The sequence below is a fragment of the Bubalus kerabau genome, chromosome 13 (assembly GCF_029407905.1).
Source record: "Bubalus kerabau isolate K-KA32 ecotype Philippines breed swamp buffalo chromosome 13, PCC_UOA_SB_1v2, whole genome shotgun sequence".
NCBI classification, from domain to species: domain Eukaryota; kingdom Metazoa; phylum Chordata; class Mammalia; order Artiodactyla; family Bovidae; genus Bubalus; species Bubalus kerabau.
Genome location: NC_073636.1, coordinates 60,332,663 through 60,349,512, shown reverse-complemented (window position 1 = coordinate 60,349,512; position 16,850 = coordinate 60,332,663). Strand labels below are relative to the sequence as shown.

The 16,850-nt window shown below is 48.3% G+C and overlaps 1 protein-coding gene and 1 long non-coding RNA gene across 4 annotated transcripts in view; both read right to left on the bottom strand.

Annotated features, from left to right (window-relative positions):
- The window catches only part of FKBP1A (FKBP prolyl isomerase 1A), a 29,375-nt gene extending 22,129 nt beyond the window's left edge, over positions 1-7,246 (bottom strand). The window contains exons 1-3 of one of the 3 annotated variants that reach the window (XR_008701615.1): positions 5,227-7,246; positions 5,094-5,141; positions 3,625-3,733 (exon numbers count right to left, since the gene is read on the bottom strand). Coding sequence is in view for 2 of the 3 variants with exons in the window: in XM_055544656.1 (XP_055400631.1) it covers positions 5,094-5,141; positions 5,227-5,682 (504 nt within the window). In the remaining variant the exon portion in view is untranslated. The remainder of the gene's footprint in view (positions 1-3,624; positions 3,734-5,093; positions 5,142-5,226) is intronic. The other 2 variants (XM_055544656.1, XM_055544657.1) reach the window with 2 other exon arrangements.
- LOC129625804 (uncharacterized) lies at positions 1,020-3,600 on the bottom strand. The gene is made up of 2 exons (XR_008701616.1): positions 1,597-3,600; positions 1,020-1,457 (listed from the first exon to the last, which is right to left on the bottom strand). It is a non-coding gene; the product is annotated as an uncharacterized LOC129625804 (long non-coding RNA).
- Positions 7,247-16,850: the final 9,604 nt, after the last annotated feature.

Here is a 16,850-nt window from a genome sequence, read left to right as displayed (position 1 = left end):
TGACTCATTGGAAAAGACTCTGATGCTGGGAGGGATTGGGGGCAGGAGAAGGGGACGACAGAGGATGAGATGTCTGGATGGCATCACTGACTGGATGGCCGTGAGTCTGAGTGAACTCTGGGAGTTGGTGATGGACAGGGAGGCCTGGCGTGCTGCAATTCATGGGGTGGCAAAGAGTCGGACACGACTGAGCGACTGATCTGATCTAATCTGATCATGTCAGCAGCTTCTAATGGCTCAGCTAAAAACTCAAGATCGATTATATCTATCTACATACACCTGGAAGTAGACAGAATTGGCAAACATGACAAAATGTCAACCATCATGGAATCTAGGTGGTGGGCACGTGGGTAATAACTGTTCTATTTTGATTTTTCTCTAATTCTGACAACTTTACAAATAACAGTTGCACATAGATACCAGAATTCTATGCAGTCTTTAGTTCATTTAAGACAAGTGAGCCTTCTGCTCTCACCTGTGGAAGAAGAAACTGGCATCCATGTGATTCAATATTTTGGTAATCACAATCTCAGAGGAAGGAAAATATCATTTCCATAGCAAGGTCCATTTGCAAAATGTTAAAATCCAATTATGTTATGGAAACTTGAAGGTAAAAGGACTGACACTTTAACTTGCACACACTAGTGAGCTGGTGCAGCCCAACCCTGACCATCTTACACCCACCAAGCATCAATAACAAATACTAAAACTCCTCTGGTCTCAAATTAAAGAGAACAGCTGCAGTTTTCTTAGCCAAAATATTCTGCAGGCAATGTGGAGGCCTGTTTTAAGATGAACCTTCACTCAGAGTCATCTTTTTTATAATTACCTATTTCCTCATCTGTGAAATGGAAGGGTCTCAGCCTAAGCAACTCTGCCAACCCTAAACTGAGGGGTGATGAAACACCAAGCGCTGGGGACACAGGGGCCTTTCGTGACACAGTGTGCAGTGATAGCATCACTGCTGCTGCCGCCCCTCCCAGAGGCATTGCCCCCGGCAACTCCTCACAGCAGGCATTGCTTCTCCCATTTTTAATAGATGGCATACGGAGGCTGAGAAAAGTAGATCACGTGCCCAAGCTAAAATCTGAACCCAGTGAAGGGCCCACATCTTCTTTGGGGATCACTGTCCACGTGGTACCACTTCTGCACACCTGCCCTTGGCATGCTCTGAACACCCAGGATACAACGAGGGCCCTGTTTCCGCAATGCCACCAACACTCCAGTGTCCACACAGTAGCTAGAAGGGAGGCGATTCTGTTAAAATCCAGATCAGCTCATGACTCCCATCTCAGAAAGAAAGCCCCACCATGACCTCATCTACTACCTTCTCCCTCAAACAATCCACTCCAGCTAATATACCAAGTCATGCTCCAGCCTCCGGGCTTCCGCGCTAGCTCCTCTCTTTGCCTGGAAGACTCTTCTCCTTGACAGCCACATCAGTCTCTCCCAACTTCCTTTGGGCAAATAATTAAGTGTCCTTTTGTAAGAAGTTTTTTCCAACCACCCTCACTAAAAGCTGTAAACCCCTTTCCCAGGCCCTCACTCTGCTTTAACCTCTCTCCACAGAGCTTCTCACCACCTGATGTGTCATACCTTCATGCTGCTAGTCTCTTCCCCACCAGACCAGGCCTTTGTTTAGTTCACTGGCTGTGTCCCCAGTGCCTGGCTGGTTTCTGTTGCTCAATAATTATCTGCTGTAGGAAGGAAAAGGGTCCTGCTGTGGCCCTGCCCAAACAGTTACAGTCGGTCTGCCTAAAGCCGGCACACATGGGGGAAGCCATCTGAGCAGTCTCTGCTGGGGGCGAGCCTTCCTCCAGACTTCGCATCACCAGCCAAGAAACACCCAGCAGGGGAGGGGGTGGAATAAAGCAGGGAGGAGAGGGGAGCCAGAGGCTAAAGAAAAGCAGCGGGTGGGGAGGGGAGCTGCAGTGTCCCTTCAAGTGGACCTCCTGCAGTGATGAAGCCGAGGGATCCTTGGTTTTTCTCAGTCAGAAGTCAGGCTACAGACAAGTTAAACCTGATCCCGAGGACAAGATGTCAACTATAAAAAAAGAATTCCTCACTCCACTTGAGGTTGCTCTGACAATGGCAGGCACGTGGCCTGCTGATGGGAGTAAAAGGGACATAAGCCTAGCAGTGTGTCAGGACAAGCTCAATAATAAAGATGATGAAGCTACTGGAGGCAAGGAGAGAGCCATGAGGATCCACCTGATCCTCCAGGCACCTATTTGGCAGGTTATCTTTCCACTTCCTCCCTCTCACCTCAATGCCTGCCTGTCATGCTACTAGGAGGGGCTTGGCTACAGACAGTACAGTTTTCACCTTCCCTTCTGACATCACGTAGATAGGGTACAGGCCTTTCTTTGAGGCCGTGCTCATGCTGTGCTCTGCTAGAGGCTGTGGAAGTTACCAGAAGGAGCCTGGAGAGTGGCATCCAGGATACAACTGGCAGCCACCAGAAGCATTTAGAACATCCATGTGGTCAAAGTCAGCCTGTGCTAATCATATTCCTGGTGACCGAGAGAAGATCTTGGCTTCCTTATTTCCAGCTGATCCTTTGAAGCTGCTCCCAAATCAGCAGCAGCAGTTACCTGGCCAGAGCAGACTGGATCTAGAGAATTCACCTGACCTGAACCTGGGTCAATCAGATTCTCCGTCCTAGGAACTGTAACCACTGGAGCCACACAGCCAAGCAGTCTGAGCTAGCTATGCAAAAGAAGACAGAGAAACAGGGGGCAGGGGTGGGAGGTGGGCACACAGGGATGTCCACAATCCATGACTTGGGAGAAGCAGAGAAACAGCCCTAACAGGAGACTACTGAGATAGGTGGAGAGAGAAAAACAAGATGAAAACTAGGAGGATCATGAGAATTTCTCCTCCTCAAGGTTCAGTGAGGAGAGGTTCTCTTGCATTTGAGGACCCTCAGATTTTTATGATACTCTTCACCATGTTCCTTCAAGATGGATTCTGTTCCAAGTGGCTTTTAAGTCACTCAACTGCTACAGATGAAATCTCAAAGCGTTTACCCACTCCTCTCACGCCCCCACAGGTCTCAAACAGGTTCTTCCTGGGAGGCTGATGGCAAAGACCCACAAGAACAAAGAAGCCTGCTCAAGAACAGCCTATTCTGTGAGCATGAGGCAGAGCTGGCTTCTCACCAGGGTGTCTTTGTAGGGCTTATCAAAACTGAAATAAAAAAGAAAGCTTTTGTCCTAATGCATGCCAGGGTCACACCGCTGTTCTGGGAACGTGTGGGTGGGTGCCACCCTCGAGGAAAACAGAGACTTGGAGAAGAGGCACTGGGAGCCCCGATGGTGTTCTGGGTCCCACAGCCATCTGTTCTCTTAGGAAAAGGCTCCAGACGTGCGGCGTGGGGACACTTCACTAAGAGGCACAGTGAAACTTTGTTCTGCCAACATGCTGGTGTCCAGTCCTGCTATCAGCCCCAGAAGATGGGTGAGCCAAGGACAAGGGGCACAGACTTGGGAATGGCACAGGTGGAGCCAATTAACCTAATGTGACTACTTAGAAACTGGGAGGAAAGGGGGGAGAAGTCAACTCATCACTTCTCTGAGTCCCTACCTCAGTTGGCTGTGGGAACTGAATGAACTGCCCACTCACCCAGCACTGTAAAAGGCAATGGTTAATCTTCTCATCTCACAGATCAAAATCAACCAAACTGACATGTTCTCTTCCACTAGACCTCCAGGGCTCAGGTGCTGACCACGGTCTACAAAGACAACCATTTAAAACATCAAAACCACTTTACAGTTTCTTTTGTAGGTATGAGATAGTTCCCTACCAAGATAGGTTTCAATACTTCCTCCTATGGTAGCCTTTTTAAAAGTTCTATCCCTAACTCCCTACACCCCCACCCCCTTTTCTACACAGGGAGAAGGGCCAGAGGAATAAAAAACCCAGAAAAATAAAAGGGCACCAGAGAGGGAAATGTTAGCTGCCTTTTTCCCTTCCCAAAGAAAAGTCATTTCCCTCAACAGAGGGCTCCCCCACCCGACATGATCTGAGAGAGAAGGGGAGAGCTCATCCCCGAGCAGCAGGTTCAGAACTGCCTACAGCCTACTTGAGGGGGTGGGGGAGCAGAGAGACATAGAGGAAGGAGGAGAACAGAGGAAAGGGTGGGAAGGAGGAAAAAGGGAGGAGGAAGGGGAGGGAAGGTTGTTCATATTAACAACTGTGGCCACACCAATCACCAGCACCCACTACAGCTAAGTCTCCGCCTGCTCAGCCTCCCCCCTCCCCTCCCTACCAAGTACAACCCAGGAGAACCTTGTAAGGGCATAGAGTAAAAAATGGTCTCAAGGAATATGACTGTCATGTTAAAATTCTGGCTGAGAGTCTAATACTTCCTTTGGCTTATAATACTGTTTGTTTTCCTAACTGGGCCTCAGTTTCCTTATCTTTTGAAAGGGGATAAGTCTCTACTCTTAGAAAGACTGGGGGGCTGAATTACATGTTATGTCAACCCGGGCCATCACCGCTACTGAGGCTCGGATTTATAAAGTGGCTCAAAACTAAGAAAAGGAAAAGGACGTTGCAGATCTAACTTCGCCAAGGCCAGGCTGGGCCAGAGCCAAGACTTAGAAAGTGGGATGTCTCTCCACCCGCAGCGCGGGGCCGAGTTCCCACGAACTAGTAATTACCTCGCCCTTCTTATCTCCATCGAAGGGTGGGGCGGAAGCGGGAATAGGGTGTAAACCGGGCACAGAAATGCTATAAATCCTCTCTGATGGTCCTTGGCTAGAGCTCTGCCCATCCTGAGCTTGTGACCTTGGACAAGTGACTTGGCCGCCCCACGCCTCAGTTTCCCCATCCGCGCTGTGGGCAGAACGACAGCATCTCTGACACAGAACCGCTTTCGAAGTGCAGAATAAAGTCCGGCACGCGCGCCGGCTCGGACCGCCCGAGGTTCGGCAGGCCCGACGCTGCCCCCTCGGGGGCGCTGCCACCATCCAGGCCTCGGCCTCGGGCCACGCGGGCCTGCCGCCGCCACGCCCCAGGCCTTTGCCCCCAGGCCGCGCCGGCTGCCCCCCGACCCCCGAGCCGCCCCCTACCCCGATCCTGCGACTCACCCGTGTAGTGCACCACGCAGGTCTGGCCACGCTTCGGGAAGGTGCGCCCTGAGGAGACAGACAGACGCGCGAGGTGAGCGGATGCGCGCGGTGGCCGGGGCACCCCGGGGCCACCCGGCGCGCGCCTACTCACCGTCTCCGGGAGAGATGGTCTCCACCTGCACTCCCATGGCTGCGGTAGCGGCGGACGCTGGGTTGGCCGACTGGCTGTGCGACAGGCAGCGTGGACCGAGACCGGATCTCGCGGCGATTCCTCGGCTCTGCCTGGACCCTCCGCGCTACGGCTGCGCACGCGCGCGCCCCCGCACGCCCCGCCCTGCGTGCGCGCCCCACACGGCGCGCACGTCCCCGGAGCCCCGGCCGCGGGGCAGTGGGGGACGGGGGGCGGGGAAAACCGGAAACCCGGAAGCCCCGAGGCCTCCGGATGCTGCCTTTCAGAGAGGCCGGGCTGCTTCCCCCACCCTTCCTTTCTCCGTGCTACCGGCGGTGAGGGCATCACTAATCCAGTTTCCGCGTATGAGAAGCAAGAGTAAGAATTGGGAATCGGCCAGCTACTAGCCGGGGGACTACTAAATCCACACCTACTCATCCTGGAAAAGGATGGTTGTGAGAGGTTCGCGCAGATGTGCGTTCATGTTAGCATTCCAGTCAGTGGGTCACGATCCTGAGCTCTGTTTTTCTATTGAGGAGGAGTCTTCAGCGTTTACACTGCGCTGCAGGAAACCTGTCCCTCTCTTGTCCGGATTCATTCATTCATTCATCCATTCATAACTTACATACGTATACTTATTGAGCACCTACTCTATGTCATGCGCTGTGTTAGATGCTGGGGTAACAGTAGTAAAGGAGACAGACTCAGTCCCTGACCTCATAGGACTTACGGTCTCGTGAGGGAGATCCAATCAAATAACCACAAAGATAAATGTAAAGTTTCAAATCCTTACTGTGAGGGTGGTTCATGGCCTTGTGCTCCGAAGGACATATGACAGAGATGTGTAACTTAACGTGGACTGTGGTGACATGCTTCCCTGAGGTAGCCAGGTTTAGCCAGGGTCTGAAGGGGTTGACCAGCTCATGTTAAAAACATGACCCCAAAGTTCTTTAACACTCTTATCATCTATGTCCCCTTTCCTTTGAATCTCAGGGAGGCTGTGACTGCTTTGGCAATTTGTGCATTATTTAGGATATGGTCTGTGACAGAAACCTAAAGGAAGTCAGTCCTGGAAGGACTGATGCTAAAGCTGAAGCTCCAATCCTTTGGTCACCTGATCCGAAGAACTGATTCATTAGAAAGACCCTGATGCTAGGAAAGACTGAAAGCAGAGGAAGTGGACAACAGAGGATGAAATGGTTGGATGGCATCACTGACTCAATGGACATGAGTTTGAGCAAGCTCAGGGAGATGGTGATGGATAGGGAAGCCTGGCGTGCTACAGTCCATGGGGTCGCAAAGAGTTGGACATGATTGAGCAACTGAACTCAACTGTGACAGAAACCAAATTAACAGTGGCTGAAATGAAGCAGAAGTTGGTGTTTTGGGACATTCCTGGTAGTCCAGTGGCTAAGACTCCACACTTCCAACACAGAGAGCCCGGATTTGATCCCTAGAGAGGGAACTAGATCCCACATGCCGCAACAAAATGAAGATCCTGTGTGCCGCAACTAAGACTCAGTACAGCCAAATAAATATATATATATAAAAGAGGGGGATGGAAATCCCACCTCATTGAAACCAGGGTGACAGATGAGAAATGCCCAATGACAGCAGTCCCCCTGAAGACAGAACTGACCTTTTGGCAGCTCCTCACAAGACTGCCTGACTTCCCATGTTCCCGCAGATCCTAGGAGTTCCACCAAGGCTTAGGTCAGCCATAGTCAAACCTTGCCTCCATGGTCTAGGTGGATATATGTGCAAGGTTGTCAGGGCACCAATACAGAGCATTTCCCTAAAAAGAGTCCTTCCCGGAGAACAAGAAACACAAGAACCCTATGAGAGTTTCCAGGGTGAGGTGAGAAGAGCTGTGGGCAGGGAGGAGGGAGTCCTGGGTTCTAGATTTGGCATTGCCAGTGACTTGCTGTGTCACTTGGGTAAGTTCTTCCCCCTCTCTGAGCTTCTGTAAAGACAAGGGGTTTATCTAGATGATCTCCAAGGGCTAGGAAGGCTTTAATGATCTCTGATTCCAGAATAGTGCCTGACACATAGTAGAGGCTTAAACATGAGTTGTTGAATGTATGGCAAAGGGAAATTCACAGTGCAGATTCATAATGTAATCACTGTGAGATCTGTGTTGTTAAGACTGTTGTTCAGTCACTCAGTTGTGTCCGACTCTGCCACCCCATGGGCTGCAGCACGCCAGGCTTCCCTGTTCTTCACTATCTCCCAGAGTTTGGTCAAACTCATGTCCATTGAAATGGTGATACCATCCAACCATCTCATCCTCTGTCACGCCCTTGTCCTCCTAACTTCAATCTTTCCCAGCATTGGGGTCTTTTCAATGACTCAGCTCTTTGCATTAGGTGGCCAAAGTATTGGAGTTTCAGCATCAGTTCCCCAATGTATATTCAGGGTTGATTTCCTTTAGGATTGACTGGTTTGATCTCCTTGCTGTCCAAGGGACTCTCTAGAGTTTTCTCCAGCACCACTGTTCAAAAGCATCAATTCTTTGGTGCTCAGCCTTCCTTATGGTTCAGCTCTCACATCTGTACATGACTACTGAAAAACCATAACTTTGACTATACAGATCTTTGTTAGCAAAGTGATGTCTCTGCTTTTTAATACACTATTTAGGTTTGTTGTAGCTTTTCTGCCTAGGAGCAAGCATCTTTTAATTTCGTGGTTGCTGTCACCATCTGCAGTGATCTGGGAGCCCAAGAAAAGAAAATCTGTCACTTCATTTGCCATGAAGTGATGGGACCAGATGCCATGATCTTTGTTTTTTTTAATGGTGAGTTTTAGGCCAACTCTTTCATCCTCATCAAGAACTCTTTAGTTCCTAGTCCTCAGTTACGTCCAACTCTTTGCAACCCCACAGACTATAGCCCACTAGGTTCCTCTGTCCATGGAATTCTGCTGGAGTGGGTAACCATTCCTTTCTCCAAGGGTTCATCCCAACTCAGGAATAGAAGCCAGATCTCCTGCATTGCAGGCAGATTCTTTACCATCTGAGCCACCAGGGAATCCCATTTTAAGCCAACTTCTTCACTCCCCTCTTTCATCCTTACCAAGAGTCTCTTTAGTTCCTCTTTGCTTTTTGTCATTTAAGTCATATCATCTGCATATCTGAGATTGTTGATATTTCTCCCAGCAGTCTTGATTCCAGCTTGTGATTCATCCAGCCCTGCATTTTTCATGATATACTCTGCATAGAAGTTAAATAAGCAGGGTGACAGTATACAGCTTTGACATAATCCTTTCCCAATTTGGAACCAGTCTGTTGTTCCATGTCCAGTTTTAACTGTTGCTTCTTGTCCTGCGTACAGGTTTCTCAGGAGACAGGTAAGATGGTCTGGTATTTCCATCTCTTTCAGAATTTTCCACAGTTTGTTGTGATCCACACAGTCAAACACTTCAGTGTAGTCAAAGAAGCAGGTTTTTGTTGTTTTTTGTTTTTTTTTTAATCCCTTGCTTTTTCTATGAAACAGCGGATGTTGGCAATTTGATCTCTGGTTCCTCTGCTTTTTCTAAATCCAGCTTGTCCATCTGGAAGTGCACAGGTCAAAATTCTAAGGTATAACAGAAGTTATATATACCCTTCTGACCACCACAATTAGCATTTGGTGTGTCTTTCCAGCATGTTCGTGGTGTCTATACAGATACAAGCAAATACATATTTATATAGATTTATTATATGTGGGAGGAAGTGAAGGAAACCACAGTATGTCATTCCAAAATGTGCCTCTTCGACATGAAAATTATTTTATACTGAAAACAGGAAGCAGAAAACCTCCCCCTTTTCTACCCCTAAAGGCAGGATATAAATTCTTTTATTAGAGACAGACATTTCAACCTAGAGATGACACCAGAGGAATCTACAAACAAACCTTCTATTAGTTTCCTCCCCTGTATTTACCTTCCCACAATCTGCCATCTTTGGAAGCCTAAAAAGCTTTCCTTTGTCCCGCCATTTTTCTACAGATTTATTGTTCCTTGTTGAAGACGCTATATAAACTAGAATTCTAACCTTGCATTTTTGAGTTACTTTTTACTTCATTTCTCCTTCGTGATGTGCACTGTACACATTAATAAACTGCTTTTTGTAACCTATACTTCGTGTTTTTCTTTCTTTTCTCCCTCATGGGGTTGGGGTGAGGATCATGGGTTAATACTTGTGCAGTGCTAAGAACAGTGCCTGGCACATGTAGGCCCTATTCTTGGAAATCACTTACCAGGTATCTTGGAGAGAATCCATTTTCATGCATGATCACTCGTTCCTTATAAATGACTGCATTGTATTCACTGTGTGAATGTGCCATAATTTACTTAACCATCTGGTTAAATTCATTTAGAATCTGATATTACAAAGACTGGTTCAAAGAGATTCATTCATTCAAGTGTACATGCCTCACTTGGCTCCGAGCATGAACCACATGCTTTGGGGCTTCCTGCCCTTTGCACCTTCTGCTCCCTTTTCCTGGCACATTCCTCATCAGCTCTCTGACCACTTGGATGAATACCGTACAACGTCCAGCTCTCAGCTCCAAAGTCCTCTCGAGAAAGGCTCTCTGGCTTCCTGACAGGCCACGTCTGCCTGTGACAAGCTCCTGGCGTCTGTCTTGCCCCTCACCTGCCTCTGTGTCCTTTAGTGACTGACTCTCTCCCCTGAAGACTGTGCATGGGGGGTGACCCTCAAGGAACCCCACCATGCACCCTTGGGCCTGGCACTGAGCATGTGCCTACCAACTGTGGGCTAGATTTCTCTCCCTTGTTAAATATCCTGAATCTGCAAGAGACTTGAATTTTAGAAAATGCCATTTTCTTGTGCTCAAGATCTCAGGCACTCCTGTGAACCTGAGCGCTGTTAGCAAGTGGAACCCTGAGGTCACAGCTTATCTAGTTTCTGCCCTGATGCAGGTAACAACGAACACTTGAGGCATGTGTGCCTCGTACATGTTATTTGATTTCTCACAGTAACCTTCTGAGAGGTATGATTATTGTCTTCCTTTAGCAATGAGGATATCAAGGCTCAGAGAGAGGATAGAGCCAGTAAGCAGTATGGTAATATTCAAATTCAAGACCAGCTCAGGACACTGGTACTTTGTCTCTTGCTCACTTCTACCTGTGCCCTTGGGGCTTCAGGGATTGGTTTAGATAATTTTTTGGCCTTTGTGATAACTCTCACCCCTCTTCACCTCAAATTTCCCCACCACTTACAACTTTAGATCTCTGTCATCTGGCTGGTGAGTGGAGAGTGTTCAGATGGGGCCAGAGTCTCTCCTGAATTATGACCGCCACTGGGGATTTGGGGACCTGTTTGGCTTGCCTGGACAGAGAAGGCAATGGCACCCCACTCCAGTACTCTTGCCTGGAAAATCCCATGGATGGAGAAGCCTGGTAGGCTGCAGTCCATGGGGTCACTAAGAGTCAGACATGACTGAGCGACTTCACTTTCACTTTTCACTTTCATGCATTGGAGAAGGAAATGGCAACCCACTCCAGTGTTCTTGCCTGGAGAATCCCAGGGATGGGGGAGCTTGGTGGGCTGCCGTCTATGGGGTTGCACAGACTCGGACATGACTGAAGTGACTTAGCAGTTAGCCTGCATGGAAGGGAAGCTGTCCCATCTCCATGGGGTCAAGTGGTCCCACCTGCTAAGAACCTTTGGCGTCTCTGCTGACTGGAGCTTTGCCCTCCAAGTTCCTGGTTGAAAATCATCCAAGAAAGCACAAACCCCTGGCCTGGGGAGGGAGGTTGCAAGCTGACTTGCCATCTTATAAGTCTGAAATCTTGGAATAAACTCCATCACCTCTGGGGAGTTGAGGTGTCCCAAACCTGCCCTGGAAGCAGAGTTGTTGTCAAAACCAACAGTACTGGCTGATCAGGGGGCCCATGAGTTCACAGGTTTGGGAAACAGCGTTCCTAGCAATACAGTAATTGTTACAATACAGAAATTCTGCTGAGAGCCAATTTTATAGATGGGAAGACTGCAGAGCAGAGAGAGTCAAATGAGGAGGAAGGGGTTAGCTCTGGGGCTCTGGAGTCCATTCTTGGTTTCCTCAGCCTTCTCTCATCCCACGGGTCCGAAGGGGAACTTGGTGTTGTCCCTCAGTAGGGACAAGATGCAGTCTCTGGCACTGGCTCCTTTCCAGAGCCCAGAGGTTAGCTGACTCATCTAATGTCATACCAGATCTACCTGCCCCATACCTTCACGCACCCTTTGGGTTTCTCTCTAGAGGAAGGAAAACTCTTTACCTCCTTGCTACTGAACCAACCCCTGGTCATCCTTCACAGCCCAGCTCAAGGGTGCCCTCCTCTGAGGAGCCCTCCTTGATTTCCCCTGCCCTTCTCCCCACCTGTCCATCATTTCTCCCACCGCTGTCTCTGGGCCTGCATTATTCACAGCAGTAGATCCTGATGGTCCAGAGCCGTAGCTTTGGAGTCAGGTGGCTGGGAATTCAAATCTCGGTTCTTTTACTTGGAATGTGACTTCAGCCAAATCCCTTCACTGAGCTAGGCCTCAGAACCTTCCTCCACAAAATGGGCTAATTATGATACCTTCAGGTTGTTACCAAACTACATGAAGTAGGGAGCATATAAGACCTGGCGCAAAATCAGTGCTTAAATTATGGCGGCTGCTATTATCATCAGATCAGATCAGTCACTCAGTCATGTCCGACTCTTTGCGGCCCCATGAATCGCAGCACTCAGGCCTCCCTGTCTATCACCAACTCCCGGAGTTCACTCAGACTCACGTCCATCAAGTCGGTGATGCCATCCAGCCATCTCATCCTCTGTCGTCCCCTTCTCCTCCTGCCCCCAATCCCTCCCAGCATCAGAGTCTTTTCCAATGAGTCAACTCTTCGCATGAGGTGGCCAAAGTACTGGAGTTTCAGCTTTAGCATCATTCCTTCCAAGGAAATCCCAGGGCTGATCTCCTTCAGAATGGACTGGTTGGATGTCCTTGCAGTCCAAGGGACTCTCAAGAGTCTTCTCCAACACCACAGTTCAAAAGCATCAATTCTTCGGCGCTCAGCCTTCTTCATAGTCCAACTCTCACATCCATACATGACCACAGGAAAAATCATAGCCTTGACTAGACGAACCTTTCTTGACAAAGTAATGTCTCTGCTTTTGAATATGCTATCTAGGTTGGTCATAACTTTCCTTCCAAGGAGTAAGCATCTTTTAATTTCATGGCTGCAGTCACCATCTGTAGTGATTTTGGAGCCCAGAAAATAAAGTCTGACACTGTTTCCACTGTTTCCCCTGTTTCCCCATCTATTTCCCATGAAGTGATGGGACCGGATGCCATGATCTTCGTTTTCTGAATGTTGAGCTTTAAGCCAACTTTTTCATTCTCCACTTTCACTTTCATCAAGAGGCTTTTGAGTTCCTCTTCACTTTCTGCCCTAAGGGTGGTGTCATCTGCATATCTGAAGTTATTGATATTTCTCCCGGCAATCTTGATTCCAGCTTGTGTTTCTTCCAGTCCAGCGTTTCTCATGATGTACTCTGCATATAAGTTAAACAAACAGGGTGAATATATACAGCCTTGACAAACTCCTTTTCCTATTTGGAACCAGTCTGTTGTTCCATGTCCAGTTCTAACTGTTGCTTCCTGACCTGCATACAAATTTCTCAAGAGGCAGATCAGGTGGTCTGGTATTCCCATCTCTTTCAGAATTTTCCACCGTTTATTGTGATCCACACAGTCAAAGGCTTTGGCATAGTCAATAAAGCAGAAATAGATGTTTTTCTGGAACTCTCTTGCTTTTTCCATGATCCAGCGGATGTTGGCAATTTGATCTCTGGTTCCTCTGCCTTTTCTAAAACCAGCTTGAACATCAGAAGTTCACATCAGTAGAAGCTAAAGAACTAAGCTGGGCATTGAGGATCTCAGGTGCTCACTGTGAAGGTGATTGGCCCTTAATAATCTTCCTAATCCAACCCATCTCTTGAAGAATTTTCCACAGTTTATTGTGATCCATACAGTCAAAGGCTTTGGCATAGTCAATAAAGCAGAAATAGATGTTTTTCTGGAACTCTCTTGCTTTTTCCATGATCCAGAGGATGTTGGCAATTTGATCTCTGGTTCCTCTGCCTTTTTTAAAACCAGCTTGAACATCAGGAAGTTCATGGTTCACGTGTTGCTGAAGCCTGGCTTGGAGAATTTTGAGCATTACTTTACTAGCATGTGCCTCTTGAGGAATCTGTATGCAGGTCAGGAAGCAACAGTTAGAACTGGACATGGAACAAAAGACTGGTTCCAAATAGGAAAAGGAGTACGTCAAGGCTGTATATTGTCACCCTGCTTATTTAACTTATATGCAAAGTACATCTTGAAAAATGCTGGACTGGAAGAAACACAAGCTGGAATCAAGATTGCCAGGGAGAAATATCAATAACCTCAGATATGCAGATGACACCACCCTTATGGCAGAAAGTGAAGAGGAACTCAAAAGCCTCTTGATGAAAGTGAAAGTGGAGAGTGAAAAAGTTGGCTTAAAGCTCAACATTCAGAAAATGAAGATCATGGCATCCGGTCCCATCATTTCATGGGAAATAGATGGGGAAACAGTGAAAACAGTGTCAGACTTTATTTTGGGGGGCTCCAAAATCACTGCAGATGGTGACTGCAGCCATGAAATTAAAAGATGCTTACTCCTTGGAAGGAAAGTTATGACCAACCCAGATAGCATATTCAAAAGCAGAGACATTACTTTGCCAACAAAGGTTCATCTAGTCAAGGCTATGGTTTTTCCTGTGGTCATGTATGGATGTGAGAGTTGGACTGTGAAGAAAGCTGAGCGCCGAAGAATTGATGCTTTTGAACTGTGGTGTTGGAGAAGACTCTTGAGAGTCCCTTGGACTGCAAGGAGATCCAACCAGTCCATTCTGAAGGAGATCAGCCCTGGGATTTCCTTGGAAGGAATGATGCTAAAGCTGAAACTCCAGTACTTTGGCCACCTCATGCGAAGAGTTGACTCATTGGAAAAGACTCTGATGCTGGGAGGGATTGGGGGCAGGAGGAGAAGGGGACGACAGAGGATGAGATGGCTGGATGGCATCACCGACTTGATGGACGTGAGTCTGAGTGAACTCCGGGAGTTGGTGACGGACAGGGAGGCCTGGCGTGCTGACTCATGGGGTGGCAAAGAGTCAGACACGACTGAGGGACTGAACTGAACTGAACTGAACTGAATCCAACCCAGGTGGCAGGGAAATGCTGGGGGCATTCCCTTTACACCATGCTCCCCCCACCCCACTGTGCTTTTTGTTCTGCCCTCTTAATGGCCTTTGCTGAAAGAACCTGAAGCTATTGATTACTCTTTAGAATGATGCCCCTCCGTGGCTGAATAAGAACCTACTTTGGGAGGCAGTTGATTGGGAGGTCTTATTTCCATTTCACATGTTCATCCAACCAGTTATTTGTTGAGGGCCTACTATGTGTCAGGCACTGTGCCATCAGGTTGTCAGGGTACAGGAGTGAAGAAAACAATCCCCTGCCTCAGGGAGCTTATAATCTAGTGGAGGGACAAGGCAAATAGAATACATAATACATCGGAAGAAGTCAGAAGAAAAAAGCAGGACAGAAGGATACAGTGATAGGTAGCAGCCAGGTCCTACAGGGCTCTTCGGGCTTTTAGTAATACGTTTCTAGGGGTAGTGGGGAGCTCCTGAGGGCTTTAAAGGAAGATGCGGTGGGCTTTAATGGATGTGGTGACTCTGTGTGAACAGATTGTCAGGGGCAAGGAGAAGAACAGGGTGACCAAAAGGAAGTCACTGCAGTTGTTGATGTGAGAGGTAGACAATGGGCCCCAGAGACCGCCGGGGAGGGATGACAGGTGGCTGGATTTGGGATGCATTTGCAGTAGAACCTGGAGGACTTACTGAGGGACTGGATGTGGGGTGAGGCATGAGGCCACTGAGAGAGAGACGCAGGCACGTGGCACAGGAGTTTGCTCAGACTGGGACCCAGGCTGGACACTAGAAGTCTGCAGTGTTTGCCGCTCTGCTTCCTTGGCCTGGCCTGAGATAAGAGTGGATGTAGAATGGGGGGATGGGAGAACATGGCCACAGCCCTTGACAAGGGAACAAAGTCCATTTTAAAGAAAGAAGATATCCTTTTACTTGACCCTGGGAGAAGTTCCGGCAGCAGTCCCCCCGCCCCCCTAAAAATGCAGTTAGAGGGAGCAACAGGGAACTCACATTTCTGCACCAACTTCTTCCCCCAATGAACTCAAAGTCAACTTTAAAGGGCTCCTGGCTGGGATTTGTTGTTGTTCAGTCGTTAAGTCATGTCTGAGTCTGTGACCCCATGAACTGCAGCACACCAGGCCTCCCTGTCCTTCACAACCCTGTCCTTCACGATCTCCCGGAGTTTGCTCAAACTCATGTCCATTGAGTCAGTGATGCCATCCAACCATCTCATCCTCTGTCATCCCCTTCTCTTCTTGCCCTCAATCTTTCCCAGCATCAGGGTTTTTTCTAATGAGTCGGCTCTTTGCATCAGGTGGCTGAAGTATTGGAGCTTCAGCTTCAGCCCCAGTCCTTCCAATGATGGGCACATTTTATATACTGTGGGCAGGCATGGGAAGGGGCCCTGCAGCTCAGAAGGGCACTTTCTCAATGCCACCCAAGGCCATCTCCTAAGGAAGCAACCAGATGTGCCCCACACTGTACTTTGCAGGGTTGTTTAGCATAGTGTAGTTCATAAAATCAAACAGGAACAACACACATGTCCCACAGTAGAGATGAATTTAATATGCACTCATTAGGGCATCATCATGACAACTTGCATTTTTCACTTAGTGATGAACTTTGGATATCCTTCTATTAGGACATATCCTATATGTTGCAATATGTCCTTGGCCAGACCTAATTAGGGCTTCGCAGGTGGTGCTAGTGGTAAAGAACCCACCTGCCAATTCAGGAGATGTAAGAGATGCAGTTTCGATCCCTGGGTCCGTAAGATCCCCTGGAGGAGGGCATGGTAACTCACCCCAGTGTTCTTGTCTGGAGAATCCCAGAACCTGGCGGACTATAGTCCACAAGGTCACAAAGAGTCAGACACAACTGAAGGGACTTAGCATGCACAGACCTATTTAATGCCAGGAGGATACCCCACTCAACAGCCTATTTGGGGGATGATCCAAAATGCCTCAATTGAGAACAACTGCCCTGACTTCAGAAGCCCAAAACTAGTGGCTGTTGAGTATCTCCCTATGAAAGTCTATTAGGTGGATTAACCTTTTCATCTGGGCCACCGGAACAAACAACTAGGGCTGAAAACTCCTTACTGGCCTTAACTGGGCTAGTGTGATCCCTGGCTGTGTGGTTGGCAGTCCCTTTGACCTAGGGCCAGACACCTGGCTGGTCTGCACTGTGGTGGCTGCCAACAGTTAAGTCAGCTGCCTCACTCAATTCCTGGGCTGGAGGGGAACCCAGGGGCCTTTGTAGACTCTTCTAGCGATGCAGGTTATGTGTTTTCATGCTCTGTTCTGGCATGTGCTAATTAACATACGCTGAAACCCTGAAGAGGGGAGGGTTGAGTGTATGTACATAGGGCTGGAGTATATGTGTATGGGGCACGGTGTTTG